Below are 17,007 nucleotides of genomic sequence, written 5' to 3'. Positions count from 1 at the left end.
CCAAAACATAATCCACACATCAAATGAGGTACAAGAAGAATGGAGGAGTGGCCTCTTGTTCTGGAAAGACTCAGTGAAGCAGTATAGGGGGAAACCAGAACAGGGAAGTGGAAAGGGGTGGATGGGTGGGAGAACCAGAGAAGGGAAGGGGGCTTATGGGACTTTTGGGGTGTGGGGTGCTAGAAAAGGGGAAATTATTTAAAATGTAAATAAAAAATATATCGAATTAAAAAAAAACAGCTACTATATCCTTGAAACATACACACCCTGGAGAGAAAAGTTGGTGGTGGGGAGTATGTGTAACAACCCAAGAAAAGGTTGCTGGCATAGGCAACAGTTGTCTGCTACCTGATGCATCTTGCTGTTTTTCTTGGAGCAGAATAACAAGAACAGCTCTCTTCTCTGCTGTTCTTGTACCAGAAGCAAGGTCCCTTGTAGCCGTCTTCAACTATGATAATTTTAGAATGGTTTCTTGGAGGTTTGCTTTGAATCTTAAGAGTATTTTAAAACATAAGAGTAATTGATTGTCCTTCTGGGTACTTATCCTTGGTGTATTGACATTATAGACAACCAAAGAGTCATGGTAACTCTCTGATGTGTATTGTTATTTAATAGCATTCTAACTTCTTATCAATATTTAATTAGCTTTGACAGACATTTATCCTAACACAATAGTTTCAATTTGTTTATATTTTGTAATTGATCCTTTTATTGAAAATGTTAGGAGTATGTGGACACACATGTGCCATTTTCACCATTGTTCCCTAAAAGTAGAAAGAAGTTATTGTTCAGATCATTTCTCACTTGCATTGCTTTTGATGAGTAAACACAGTGTTCAAATGCTTGCAAACTAAAGCCTCTTAACCCTCATTTACTGTCATCATTTCTGCTAATTGATATTTACTCCAGAGAAGAAAATATGCATTATTTTGTGCAGCATGGCAAAGTACTCACATTATAATTTGTTATATCCAGAAGTAAAAATACAGTGCCATATTTTTCTTTCAGCAAAATACCCACTCAGCTACATATAGAGCAATGGGTTGCAAGCTGCTCTTCAAAATTCATGAAGAACATATGGCATTTTGTAAGAATAAAGGGGAACTGTCTATAGTTTAGAGCAAGTTAGTGATATCAGTGTTCAAAATAAACTGCAGCATCAGGGGTAACCTCCATTCTAGGAAGTTGTTTAGAATAAGGCAGTCAACTTAGACTCTATATGCCCTTGAATTAGGATTCTTCTCCCACCAACATTAACCTAGAGAATATCTAAAAAGATTTGAATTTGACTTCAATCCTCATTCTAGGACACCCACTCACTTAAGGAAGAATATCCACTGTACTCTTGTACATGAATAAACTTCAATGTGTCTTGAGTTATAACCTTTGCTATACTGCTTTCAAAACTTAGGAGTTGACAGAACTACAGGACAATCTATAGAAAACATGATCCTATTTGATGACATGCATGTCTAAGGCAATTATTCAAGTCATGTGAATTTGATATTACCTAAATAAGCAGCATATGGGAACATAAATATATGTTGTAATACAGGTTCCTGCCTGAGTCTATCTTCACACTTGACCATGATCAAAATTATAGACATATCACAGAAAAGTCTGTTTCCAACTTTGTGTTTTACAGAATTTATTCTCACAATCTGTGAAATATTAATATCTGTTGTACTATTAGTTCATGTGATTCAGGATAAGTGTATTTTCCTGGCCATACTGGAGAAAATTGTTCAATAAACAAAAGAGAATTTTTCAGAATATGGACTATGGTGTTCTCTGTATAAATACAATAGAAGGGAATGAAAATTCATTATGTTTGATCATGAGTCATTTTTAATACATTGCAGACTTCACTATGTATTTCAGGGACAGTGCCTGTCAGAAATTTTCATAAGTAAGATTGGAGTTACAGACACAAATACGTTATTTTAATATCACATAAAGATTAATGGAAATCTCATTTTACTATATTTTCTGGAGTTCAGTTATTTCAAAGAATATTTTTAGAAAATGTTATTTTGCACAAATTTTCTATTAAATAATTAGAAATATTTATAAGAAATTATTCTTATAAATCAAATGTCCACTTTTTATTTCAGGATGTGTGACCTGTGGGTTTCTCAGTGAAATACCATGAACTCCAGGTCCAAACCAGTATGGATCAAAAAGAAGTCCTTCAACACAGCTCTGAAAACTCCCTTTTCTTTAAAATCTATTTTAATCAAGATAGAAAAAAATCAAATCGAGGGTAAAAATGAAGTGTTTCATTAAATCAATGGATTTTACTCATGCTATTTTAATGCAAAGAAAAGGTGTTAAATTGTGCTTATTAGTTGTATCTGTTGCACAAACTAACCAAGTGAGAGACAAAGAAGAATTTAAATCTCATAACCCTGAAAGAACTATATTCTTTATGATGAAAATAAAAAAAAAAAAAAAGGTCTTGGATGCCCTCATGTCCAAGGGCCTCTCCTCCCACTGATGTCAAACAAGGCCATCCACTGCCACATATGTGGCCAGCACCATTGGTTGCTCCATGTATATTCTTCAATTTGTGGTACAGTTCCCGGGAGCTCCAGATGGTCTCCTCTTTTGACACTGATGCTCCCTAGTTGGGGCTTCAAACGCCCTCAGCTACTTTAGTCCCTTCTCCAACTGTTCCATCAGGGACCTCCTATCTCAATCCAATGGTTGTCTGTGAGCTTCCACCTCTGTCCTTGTCAGGTTCTTGCTTCAGTGCGTAGGAATGCCAGTGTGGGAGGACAAGAGTGGGTTGGGTGGGTGGGGGGAGGACCCTCATAGAGGCAGAGGGAGGAAGGATGGGATAAGAGGTTTCCCAAGGAGAGACCTAGAAAGGAGAAATATTCAAAATTTAAATAAAGGAAATATCCAATCAAAAAAGAAAAAAAAAAGAAAAAGAAAAAAAATTATCTGGGATAAATCTCTCCAAAACCTAATTAGAACAAATTAGATGAGATCATTGCTTGTGCCCACAGGCCATTTTCTTTTGTGATGATTGTCCTTACAGAATTTAGTGTCTTAATTCTCATAAGTCTCCACTACAACTTCATTTAATCCCTGATGTGGATAAGTAAAATTCTTGAACATTAACTTTAGTAGAGAAGAAGTTATGTCCTACTCTATAATAGCTTGGAGAAGACAATCAGGATGCCCGTTCTTCTACAAAATTCAGACCAGAGTATACACATGCAGGCAAGATAGTTCTATGGTATTACCTCAATATGCCATGGTCTTGTACATAATGCATATCTTCATTCAGGCAGATTCAGCCTTTTCCTGTGGAGTCCATCTATGGATGTCCCTGCAATAGGAACTTCAAATTGTAACTGCTTAATACTAAAAGGAAACACTTTATTTCACTTCACCTTTTTTGTCTTTTTTTTTTTTTTCTGAGACAGGGAGACAGGGTTTCTTTTTGTAGCCCCAGCTGTCCTGGAACTCATTCTGTAGACCAGGCTGGCCTCGAACTCAGAATTCTGCCTGCCTCTGCCTGCCTCTGCCTCCCAAGTTTTGGGATTAAAGACATGGCCCATCACTGCCCTACTGTCACTTCATTTGTAAAAGAAGTAACGTGATGCTCTTGGTACTCTTCACATAGTTGTACCAACTAGGAGATTGCATATTGCTCCCTAGGGTGCCTCTATCCTTGTAAGTCCAATATAAAAGATAATCCCTCTTTCTAACTTGACTACTCAGGACTCTTCATACAAGTTCTTAGAATGAGGTGCCTCACTCATCTACTGGGTATGCTTGTGCTCTGGAACCCTGGTAAGGAGAGGAACAAAGATGAAGATGAAGAAGGAGAATAGGAAGGGATGGGAATTTCTGAAGAACTGCTGATTCAGATGCATGTACTGACCATGTGTGTTCAGGAATGGAGATATGAGGGTTACAGAGTAAGGGGAAGAGAACCAGTATTCTTGTGGCATTTCTGACAAGTACTGAAGTGGATAGAGAGCTTCCATATTTTCTCTACATTGATATTTTATGTGCAACATTTTAGAATATGAATGACAGTCATGAATACAATAAGTTGAAAATAGAGAAAGAAAGAGAATAGTGTTTTAAAGTATCATTATGTTTGTTCATAACCTTTCATTTCTCTTATTTCAGGATCCCTTGGGGATATTGTGATGACTCAAGCTGCACCTTCTATACCTGTCACTGCAGAAGAGTCAGTTTCCATCTCTTGCAAGTCTAGTTAGAGTGTTTTGTATAGTAATGGCAAGACTTATTTACATTGGTACAAAAGAGGCCAGACCAGTCCACCTAGCTTCTAATCTATCTCATATCTACCCTTGACTCTGTAGTCCCAGATACATTCAATGGCAATGGGCCAGGAACAGATTTCACACTGAGTATCAGTAGAGTAGAGGCTGAGGATATGGGCATTTACTTTTGCCAGCAAGATCTAGAACTTTCCCTCACAGTGATACATCCCTGAACACAGACCTTTCTGCTCTGGCATCCCAGCTGCATCGTGCTTTCTTGTTGGGAGATCAACAAGAAATTCACACATTTGTATGAAGAAAATAATCTGAAGAATGAAGACTAATTTAGAGCTAAGATTTCACTTAAGGTACCAATTATCTGCATGGATGCTGTTGTTATAAAATAAGTAACTGGAGAAGGAATAGATTCCTTTCAAAAAAGAAATAAAGGGAAGAATGTACTATAAAATTAATGATAGCAATCTTGAATTATAGCCACATATCATAGTTTGAGACTGACTTGTGCTACAGAAAGTTATTTTTTAAAAATATTCAAGTATTTTGTTTGCTTTTTGGATGGTACATTTCAGTATGTATACAACATAAAAATATTTCATATTGTCAAGTTTGTGTCTCACTACCTTTATTTTTGTCTTTTTAATAGTTTTTTAATGAAAATGAAAAATAATTAGCCAGGTATAGTGGTAAGTACCTTAATTCCAGCACTCAGGTGGAAGAGCAAGTTGAATATCTGTGAGTTTGATGTGATTTTATGCCAGCCAAAGCAAGATAATGAGAGATTGTCATGAAAGAAACAAAATCAAAGTAAATACACGATAATATAATAAAGTAGTTAAAATAAAATAGTAGAGATAACTTACTTAATACAATGTTTGCCATGCAAATATGAGGACTTGAATTCTATCCCCTGGAGTCACATTAAAATAACTGGATTTGTGGTATATAATTGTAATCCTAGCATGTAAATGGATGATTCAAGTTGATTTTCCATGATCTCTGGAAAGCTATCCAGTATAACCCAACAATCTCCATGCCAATCTCAATACACAAAGTGAATGGCTCCTGAGACTGACTTTTGCTTTCAAAATATACATGTACACCCATACATACATCCATACCACATGTATAACACCACATAAACATGTATACATGGAAAATTTTAAATTATATATAACATCGGATCATTATTATGTTTCATGGGATGCTCTAGTTGATTAATGTGCAAATTAACTCATACAGTTTTGACAATTTACCTGCATTCCCATTATTTTCCAAAGATATAATAAACATTCATGTTCTTAACCCTAGTTGCTGTGGTATCCAGTAAATTTTGTGACATTACTATTACTGTATAGATGGACATTATATATATATATATATATATATATATATATATATATATATATATATATATTATTTTTTTTTGAGGGAAAGGCGATCGAGAGACTATCCCACCCAGGGATGCATCCTATATACAGTTACAAAACCCAGGTATACATATCGCCTGGGAGGCTCTCCTAGTGCATGACAAATTCAGAGAGTAGCACTCTCACCCAGCCATTAAACTGAGCACAAGGTCCCCATTGGGGGAGCTAGAGAAAAGACCCAAGGAGCTGAAGAGGTTTACAGCACCATAGGAGGAACAACAATATGAGTCACCAAGTATTCCCAGAGCTCCCAGGGACAAAACCATCAACCAAAGAATACACATGGAGTTACCCATGGCCCCAGACACATCAGCAACAGAGGATGATCTTGTTGGACACCAGATGGGGGACAGGCTCTTGATGCTGGAAAAACTTAATAGCATAGTACAGAGGAATACCAGGACAGAGAAGTGGGGGTGGGTTGAGTGGGGAAGGGGAGATGGCTTATGGGATTTTCAATGGAGGGGAACCAGGACAGGGGACAGCATTTGAACTGTAAATAAGGAATATACCTAACTAAAAAAAAAAAAAAAAAACCTGACACAAAATAAAGAAATGAATAAATAAACAACAACAACAACAACAAAACCCTACCTAGAGGGGCCATTCTTATTCAACCAACCACAGTAGGTATAGCATTAACCAGAAATAACCACTAAGCACTAAATTTCATGTAGTGGATAGCAATACATAAATATAAAACCATTCCCTTTTTGGTTCAGATGTGTACAGATTTTGCTTGAAGCAATATCCTTCTATGCAGTCTGGACTTTTCTTAACTCCATGACCCTATTTATAAGCCGTTTCTTTGCTAGGACTAAAGGTCAAACAACTGATTCTGAAAAAAACTTTCTTGAAAAATTATAATATATTAAGAATGTGCTAAATGCCTATCAATATCATGACATCTTGGGATGGTGAACCTCTTAGAGTTGCAGACAGGGAGGCTGGTAACTGTGTCATCTGGATTTCATAACAAGCACCTCAAACTGGAAAATTGAAAACAAACTTTTAGGTAATTATTTTGATTATTATTAAATATAATTTAAAATTAATTAAAATATAATTTAAATTTAATCATAATTATAAAGGTAAATGTTTTTGATAATTTTTGTTTCTCAATCTAGAATGATTAAATTTCCTTATGAATTTAATTTTCACAGTAAGGTATACACACAAATGAATATGTATATTGATATATAGATTATAGATAGATAGAAAGAAAAATTAATGTCAATTGTTAGTTCTCTGTTGCCTTATTGGTTTCTTTATTAGTGGGTTGTTTCAATCACTCATCTTGAGAATAGAAAGATAATATACAGAACTGTCAATAATATATATTTTGTTTATTTTTGGAGAGAAAAATCATTTCAAGCACTTATTAACAGGACAATTTAGTGGAAAAAAAAGTCTGCTAGTAAAACTCAAAAGACAGATTAGGATGGTTACTACTTTTTGTAGAACAACAATGGCAGTGTATTGTGACTATCCTGTAAGTGACTATTCTGAAGAAAAACAATCTACCAAGAAGATTCTAAAATTAGTGAAAGCAGGAACTAGATATGAAAGTTCATGGGAACCACCAATAAAATAATTGAGGAGTTCCTGTCACACTTGCCTTCAACAAACAGAACAAAAATTGAGAATAAATAGATGCAGGCAAAGTAGATTAACTGAGAACAGCACTGAAGTACTGTGGAGACTGTTATGCAAAGATGCAAATCACATTGTAAAGCAGAACACCCTGTGTGGACTACTGCAATCAAACCACATATTTTATCTCTAAGCAGAGGTAGCTGGGCCCTAAGTTATTAGAGGGTTTTTGTTCCAGTCTGTATCACTGTGTGGGTGGGGAACTAGTCCACTGCTGGCAGTAATAAGTGGCAGCATCTTCAGCCTCCATGGTGCTAATTGTGAGAGAGTAAGAGGTCCCAGACCCACTGCCACTGAAGCGATCTGGGACTCCAGAAATGAGGTTGGATGTCCTATAAATCCAGGGTTTAGGGGAGGATCCTGACTTCTGCTGGTACCAGTACATGTAACTTACACTTGAGCTGGCACTGCAGGTGATGGTGACCTTCTCCCCCAGAGATGCAGCCATGATTGCTGGAGACTGGGTGAGTACAATTTCTCCACTGGACATGATAACTAGGAGAAAATGGCATGGGGAGGGTTGTTAGTGAAATAGAGATACAGAAAGAAATTTATATCACTCAATATTCAAAAGAAAGAAAAAGATAAAAGTATATTTTAGACTCATATGCCCAGGAAAAAGAATTTTGATTGGATTCTGAAACTCCCTCACCTCTGTTACCTGTGATACTGATTAGCAGGAAGTTGAAGACCTGCACCCAAAAATCCATTGTGTATTTGAATTTTGGTCTCTGACTAACTACTCCTATTCTTGCAAATATATCTCTTTAAAACAACTGTGAAGTATTTGTGGTTTCTGAAGATGAAGTATGCAAATAGTGAGATATTTTCTAGGCAGTTCTTGGCTTATAAACATGTGGACTGTTAACTAAGGCAAACCATGCTAATCCAGGAAAATATCTACCTACTTATAGTCACAACACTAACAAAAAAGGAAATTTCTGTTTTCTCTTTTAACCTTTTTATGGGGAAAAGCCTTGTTCTATAGTATTACCCCCCTTTTCCCTTAAGACATGATTTATTTGATCCACTAAAAAAAGGTTATTTAATTGATTATTTTGAGGTATTTTTCTCCTATAATAAAGTTGTATTGGGAATGACTGTGTATAATGATCACAGAAGGCCTTATCTCCTTCCTGTTTTGCTGAATGTGCTTGTTAGAGACCTCACCTTCTTATTCCATTCTGTTCAGATGATCAGTCCCACAAAGCTAATGGAAAAATATCCTTCAAATGGAATCTGCAGTCCAGGAGTATTCAGAGACATTTCTGCGATTGTCAAGCCCTAATGCCATCCCTAGAAGAAAAAAAAAAAAAAAAAAAAAACTCCACCAATGATATCCATGGAACACTTGCATTGTTGGATTTATGAGACATGAGCTGGAGATTCATGAAAATGAAACTATCTAAAACTACTCTGAATAAACACCATTCTCAGTATGTACTATGCTCTGTAACCATTTATTATATGTTCTATTATCTGAGAATGTCTGAAAGCACTTTTCAAATAAATAAGACTTTAGTTATTAAAGATTGGCAGCATCTCAGTCTGCAAATTCTTACTAAGTCAGTTTCTTCTAAGAACTCTATGCATTATGACTACGGTGACTGTTATTGTTAAGTATGAAGTTCTCCTTGTGTGCCATGTGGATCAAGAGCTCAGGGCCTTCTTGTTTCCTTCCTTTTTTAAAAAACAATTTAATCATTTTTTTTTACTTATTCACTTTACATCTGGATCACTGCTTGCTCCTTCTCTGACCTCCCACAAACCTTCCACCACTACCCTCTGCCTTCTCCTCTGAGCATGTGGGGCCCCCTGTGTATCCTACCTACTCTGTCACTTCAATACTCTGCAAGACTAGGCAAGACATCTCAGCTAGAAGAACATATCCCATGTACAGGCAACAGCTTTTGGGATAGCCCCAGGTCCATATGAGGTTCCATCTTACACCTTTCAGAATGGCTAAGATTAAAAACTGCAGAGAGAGCACGTGCTGATGAGGGAAATACTCCGTTGTTGCTGGTAGCAGTTCAAGCTTTTACAATCATTTTGGAAATTAATTTGGCATCTTCTCAGAAAACTAGCAATAAATAGTTCTACTTCAAAATTCAGCTAAAACCACCTAGGTTATATTTAAAAGATGATCCAACATCTCACAAAGATGCCCAAACTTACATAGCAACTTTATTCATAATAGCCAGAAACTGGAAACACCCTAGTTGTCCTCCAACTGAAGAATGAATAAAGAAAATGTACATGTACACAATGGAACACTCTTTAGTTATTAAAACTGAGACATCATGAATTTTTCAGGCAAATGAATGGAACTTGAAAATATTATCCTGTATGAGGTAACTCTGTCCTAAAAGGACATGCATGGTATGCACTTACTTATAAGTGGATATTAGCTATAAAATATAGGTACCATGTTACAGTCTACAGACCCAAAAAAGCAAAAGAATACAGAAGGCCCAAACAAGAAAGATTGAATCTTAATTAGGAGGGGGAATAAAATAGTCCTAAGAGGCAAATGGAGGGAAAGAACTTGGAGGGAGAGGATGGAGAAGGTAATAGCTATTCAGAATCACATATGGAGAAGGACTGAAGAGATGGCTAGATGGTGATGGAAATGAATTGAAGTCTACAACTGACGGGGGTGAGAAAGTAGGGAGCATCTTCAGGACTACACAGAGACCTGGAATATGGGAGTTGCCCAAGAATCAATGGGGGTGATCTTAGTTGTGACTTACTCTATTGGGATATGAAACCTCAAGAGCCCACCTCCTTCACTGGAGTGATAGAGACACCAACCCTCCTACAAAACTTTCAACCCAAATGCAGACATGGGGAGGGGAGCAAAGACTGAGGGAATAGCCAACCAATAACTGGCCCAACTTGAGACAACCTCATGAGGAAACACCAATCTCTAACACTATTACTCTATTTTGCTTGTAGAAAGGGGCATGTTTCGTGTGAGAGGCTCCACCAGCAGCTGATTCAGACACATACAGTCAAACAGTGGATGGAACTTGGGGAATCATATGAAAGAATAGGAAGAAGGATTGCAGGACACTGAAGGGGAAAGGAAATCCACAAGAAGACCAACAGAAACACCTAACCTGGACCCTTGGGGTTCTCAGAGTCTGAACCACAAAACAAAGAACATATAGAACAAGTCCAGCTTGACTTTCATGTGGTAATATGTTGTTTTCTAATTTTTGTTGTCCCTTTCTCTTTATCTTTTTATTTTATTTTTTTTGTTTTTTTTGTTTTTTTTTTTATTCTATATAATTTGTTTACATTTCAAATGATTTCCCCTTTTCTAGCCCCCCACTCCCCGAAAGTCCCGTAAGGCCCCTTCTCTTCCCCTGTCCTCTCACCCACCCCTTCCCACTTCCCCGTTCTGGTTTTGCCTAATACTGTTTCACTGAGTCTTTCCAGAACCAGGGGCCACTCCTCCTTTCTTCTTGTACCTCATTTGATGTGTGGATTATGTTTTGGGTATTCCAGTTTTCTAGGTTAATAACCACTTATTAGTGAGTGCATACCATGATTCACCTTTTGAGTCTGGGTTACCTCACTTAGTATGACGTTCTCTAGCTCCATCCATTTGCCTAAGAATTTCATGAATTCATTGTTTCTAATGGCTGAATAGTACTCCATTGTGTAGATATACCACATTTTTTGCATCCACTCTTCTATTGAGGGATACCTGGGTTCTTTCCAGCATCTGGCAATTATAAATAGGGCTGCTATGAACATAGTAGAGCATGTATCCTTATTACATGGTGGGGAATCCTCTAGGTATATGCCCAGGAGTGGTATAGCAGGATCTTCTGGAAGTGAGGTGCCCAGTTTTCTGAGGAACTGCCAGACTGATTTCCAGAGTGGTTGTACCAATTTGCAACCCCACCAGCAGTGGGGGAGTGTTCCTCTTTCTCCACACCCTCTCCAACACCTGCTGTCTCCTGAATTTTTAATCTTAGCCATTCTGACTGGTGTAAGGTGAAATCTCAGGGTTGTTTTGATTTGCATTTCCCTAATGACTAATGAAGTTGAGCATTTTTTAAGATGCTCCTCCGCCATCCGAAGTTCTTCAGGTGAGAATTCTTTGTTTAACTCTGTACCCCATTTTTTAATAGGGTTGTTTGGTTTTCTGGAGTCTAACTTCATGAGTTCTTTATATATAATGGTTATTAATCCTCTATCTGATGTAGGATTGGTGAAGATCTTTTCCCAATTTGTCTTCTTGATGGTGTCCTTTGTCTTACAGAAACTTTGTAATTTTATGAGGTCCCATTTTGTCAATTCTTGCTCTTAGAGCGTATGCTATTGGTGTTCTGTTCAGAAACTTTCTCCCTATCCTGATGTCCTCAAGGGTCTTCCCCAGTTTCTTTCCTATTAGCTTCAGAGTGTCTGGCTTTATGTGGATGTCCTTGATCCATTTGGATTTGAGCTTAGTACAAGGAGACAAGGATGGATCATTTCGCATTCTTCTGCATGCTGATCTCCAATTGAACCAGCACCATTTGTTGAAAAGGCTATCTTTTTTTCCATTGGATGTTTTCAGCCTCTTTGTCAAGTATCAAGTGGCCATAGGTGTGTGGGTTCATTTCTGGATCATCAATCCTGTATGGTTGGTGATACTGACTAAATATAAATTTGATAGTGCTGCCATCTACTGTTATGAGAGCCAAAATGAAGACAGAGTTGCATAATGCCTATTTTAAAGTCTAGAAGAAAAATTACATTCACAGTGATGTATGCCAAATAATAGTGAGTTTAGGAAATAAAGTAATTGACAAATAGGGTAATTTTTCCAGTTGTTAAAAACATAATGAAAAATTATGTTTACACATTCAGACACAATTCACAAATATACCACATTTTTTTTTTGTTTTACAGTGAGATTACAGATAGCTAAATTAATATAGAACCTACTTATGGTAATAACTGTACCAAGTAATTTAATATAAAGCCATTATATAACAAACTGTAGAATATCCAAAGCTACACAGAGAGAACTGTGATATTATCCTGTGATCATATGGCTGCTTTTAGTTGATAGACTTAGGTTACTGCTCAGAATCAAGGAAGAGTCGTGATACAACATGGTATAGCAAATGATAAATACTTGCAAAATGAAATCAGGTTTCCATTTTAAATGAAATATTTTGGTAGCCTTACAATATATTACTCACCCAAACCACCATGTTTATTTTTTGTAAGTTAAAAACCATGATATTGAATATCTCTACATCATTTCAACACCAACTATTCATATTCCCTACAAGGTATAGCTGCTATTATTCAATTTGTAGAAGGAAAACAGATTGCCAAAAGGGATTATGTAGCACAATCAAAAATGATGTATTTTTTAATTCAATGTATTCTTTATTTACATTTCAAATGATTTCCCCTTTTCTGGGTCCCCACTCCCCACAAGTCCCATAAGCCCTCTTCCCTCCCCCATGTTCCTCCATCTTATCTCTTTTATTATATTTGGTAATATAAGAAGAATTCAGTTGAGTTATTTTATAATCATTTTCTTACCTTTTAAAAATTATAACATAGCTTCATACTGTTTGTCACATTCTTTTCCTCCATTCATACAAATAAATGGAAACTTCTTGCTCTTTCTCAGATTCATGGTCTCTTATTTCTTCTATTTATAAATAAGTAAATGCAGTTTTTCAATTCATATGTTTTGCATATGTAATATGCAACTTTTCTTTGCAAGAAATAGAGACCATCTCAGCTCCCACAAAATACACAAATAATGAAACTGCAGAGATTAGGAGAAGATGTTCTGACCAGTTCCATATGATCCAACTACAACACATTTTCTGCTCCAGTAGTCTAGGGATAATTACAGTGTAGGGAGAAACATTTTAAGAGCTAGAGAAACTGAGGATCTGCTCTAAGATTGTGTGAGGGTTTGTATATGCTCAGCCCAGGGGATTGCACTACTACAAGGTGTGGCCCCGTTGGTGTAGGCTATGTCAACGTGGGCGTGGCTTTAAGAACCTCAACCTATCTGCCTGGAAGCCAGTATTCTGCTAGTAGTCTTCAGATGAAGATGTGGAATGCAGTTGGGTAAAGAATTTTACCAGCCCTACATCCAAGAGAGGTCTAGCATCCAATATTTACAAAGAATTCAAAAAGTTATACTCCAATGAGCCAAATAAGCCTATTAAAAAATGGGGTCCACATCTAAACAAATGTTAATCCAGATGAATTTGAGAATTGCTCTTTCTAACTCTATGAAGTTAGAGTTGGAGTTTGGAGTTTTTATGGGTTTACATTGAATTTGTATATTGCTTTTGGCAACATGGCCATTTTTACTATATTAATCCTAAAAAAATTAATATTTGTTCCATCTTCTGTGGTATTCTTTGATTTCTTTCTTCAGAGACTTGAAGTTCTTGTAATACAGATCTTTCATTTGTTAGGTTAGAGTCACACCAAGATACATTATATTGTTTGGGGCTATTTTGAAGGGTATTATTGCCTTAATTTCATTCTCAGCCTGTTTATCCTTTGAGTATAGGAAGGCTACTAATTTGCTTGAGTTAATTTTATATCTGGCCACTCTCCCCATATTTATTCAATATTGTACTAGAAATGCTAGATCATCAATAAGACAATAAATGAGAACAAGGCTATACAAATAGGCAAAGAAGAAATGAAGGTATCACTATTTGCAGATGATATGATGATATACAAAAGCAACCCCAAAAATTCTATCAGAGAGCTTATCCAGCTGATAAAAAAACTTTAGCAACGTTGCTGGATATATGAATCAGTAACCTTCCTTTATTCAAATGACAAACAGGCTGAAATAGAAATTAGGGAAACAACTCCCTTCACAATAGCCAAAATTATGAATATATAATTTATATAGCACATATATCAATCTGGAAGAAGATAAAGGGACATTATGACATCCAGACATCTGAAATTCTGCCTCAGTGCAATAAGGTCATGGATTTTACAATTTTGTTCCACCCTCTAGAAGATGTATATCAAAGGCATCTGATTCCTTATAATTTTTAATTCATCATTATTAAATTAAATTATTTCATAGCCTTGTTATGTGTTAGGCTGCACTACAGAATGCTCAGATAATTAAAGAATTACTTGAACATAACTTGAGAAACAGGAAGCAATTCCACATACAATAGCACAAAAAATGTAAAGTGCTGTGCTTTCAGGCAAATGAAGCGTTATAAAAGATTATATTATGGTATTCACAATGGAATTCACAATTCTATCCTTTATATGAGGGAGGAATCAGGCACAGATATCTACTAAGCATTGACATTGCATCAGGTGAGCATCTGAACAAGACAGCATAAACTCAGGGAAGGAGCCATGCAAACAGTTTTTTGAAACTCAATATTTAAAACAAGTGAACTCTGGATTGCATCCTAGGTATTCTGTTTGTCTGTCTGTCTGTTTGTTTGTTTTTGGCTAATATCCACTTAATAATGAGTACATATCATACATGACCTTTGGGTTCTTAGCTACCTCACTCAGGATGATAGTTTTCTGTTCCAATCAATAGTCTGCCTGCAAAATTCTTAATAGCTGAATAGTATTCCATTTTGTAAATGAACCACATTTTCTGTATCCATTCTTCTTTTGTGGGACATCTGGGTTGTTTCCAGGCTATCACAGATAAGGTTACTATGAACATAATGGAACAAGTGCCCTTGTGGCATGGTGTGGCATGTTTTGGGTATATTCCCAAGAGTGATACTGCTATGTCTTCAGATAGATCTATTTCCAATTTTCTGAGGAACCTCCAGAATGATTTCTAGAGTGGTTGTATTATATTGTAATTCCACCAGCAATGGAGTACTTTTCCTCTTTCTCCACATCCCCTCCAACATGTGTTGTCACCTGAGATTTTGATATTAGCCATTCTGATTGGTGTAAGGTAGAATCTCAGGGTTTTTTTTTTATTTGCATTACCCTGAACACTAAGGAATTTGAACACTTCTTTACGTACTTCTCTGTCTACCTCTATACCTCATTTGGATGTGGGATTAGTGAAGATTATTTTCCCAATCTGTAGATTTTCCAAATTTTCCAAATCTTGTCAATTTGTCCTATTAGCAATGTCATTTGCCCTACAGAAGCTTCTTAGTTTCATGAAGTTCCATTTACCAATTCTTGATCTTAGAACCTGAGCCATTTGAGCTCTATTTAGGAAATTTCCCCTGGAGCCAATGAGTTTTAGACTCTTTTCCACATTCTCTTCTATGAGATTCAGTTTATCTGTTTTTATGATGAGGACCTTGATTAACTTTGACTTGAGCTTTGTGCATGATTACAAATATGGATCAATTTTAATTTTTCAACATACTGACTGCCAGTTAGACTAAAACCATATATTGAAGACACTTTCTGCTTTCCACAGTAATATTTTTTGGCTTCTTTGTCAAAGATCAGAACTCAAAAAGATTAGCAAGCAGAACGTCACAAGTAAGGATGCTTCAATCACATTTGGAAGGGAGAAGAAAACAATCAGAGGAGGAAGAGGGAGGGATGGAACTGAGTAACATATGGAAGGGTGGGTGGAGAGTGTAAAAATAATCAAGTGTCTGTATTGAGGGTCCAGGAGACAGGAGGGAAGGCCTGATGGCCAGCAGAATGATGGGTGATATTCAACCTTGGGGGGTGGGAGTTGGGGAGGCCTTCTAGAAAGTACCAGAAACCTGGGAGGTAAGGGAATCTCAGAACACAAAGGGAGTGAAATCTCCAACCTTCAGTGGGGAGAGGGATCTTGTAGAGTCCACTTCCAGTATAAAGACTGGACATCAAGTAGGGAGATTGGGGTTGCCATTCCACAGTTGAAAATGCTGACACAGAATTATTCCTGTCTAAATGAACTGCAGAGACATAATGGAGAAGAGACTGATGGAAAAGAGGTCCAGTGGCTGGTCCAAGTTGGGAATCCATCTCAAGGAGAGGCTCCAAGGCCTGACACTATTACTGATGCTATGGTGAGTTTATAGACAGGAGCCTAGCATGGGTTTCCTCTGAGAGGCCCAATAAGTAGCTGACTGAGACAGATGCAGATCCTTATACCCAATCATTGGACTGAAGTCAAGGACCCCTGACTTAGCCAAATTGAATTAAGGAACGGTTGGAAGAAGTTGAGGAGGAGGGTGACCCTATAGGAAGATCAGCACTCTAAACTGTCCTGGACCACTGAGATCTCTCACACATTGAGCCAGCAACTAGGCATCACTCATGAGCTGGTGTGAGGCCCCTATATATAATGCACAAGAGAACTGGCTGATTTGGTTTCAGTGGGAGAAGTGCCTATACCTGGAAAGGCTTGAGGCTTCAGGGAGTGAGGCTGCCAGGTGTGAATGGGAATCCTCTTTAAAACAGGGCTTAGGAGGAATGGGAGGAGAAACTGTGGGAGTGAAAAATGACTGGACTATTAAAACTAAAAGTAATAAAAAATAACAAAATGAAAGAAAATTAACTCATAAACATTGACATTATCGGGCAATGGCATAGAAAAACTTGCAGATGTAAGGATAACCTAACAATATGAAAAGTTTCTCTTTCAGCTATACAAAATATTGTATGTGAATATGTTACACATTATTGTTATATGTCCAATTTAGATAGTTTGATGT

General features: G+C 36.9%; 1 gene segment (V, D, J or C); it reads right to left on the bottom strand.

Moving 5' to 3' along the window:
- Nucleotides 1-7,532: 7,532 nt before the first annotated feature.
- On the bottom strand, nt 7,533-8,180 carry LOC127677968 (Ig kappa chain V-IV region S107B-like). The segment is given in 2 exon segments: nt 7,533-7,843; nt 8,010-8,180. Coding segments are annotated over 2 exon segments (360 nt in total).
- Nucleotides 8,181-17,007: the final 8,827 nt, after the last annotated feature.

Source organism: Apodemus sylvaticus, chromosome 2 (assembly GCF_947179515.1).
Source record: "Apodemus sylvaticus chromosome 2, mApoSyl1.1, whole genome shotgun sequence".
In the NCBI taxonomy this organism is placed as follows: domain Eukaryota; kingdom Metazoa; phylum Chordata; class Mammalia; order Rodentia; family Muridae; genus Apodemus; species Apodemus sylvaticus.
The sequence above is the reverse complement of the archived record's forward strand: the minus strand, read 5'-3'. Positions and strand labels throughout refer to the sequence as shown.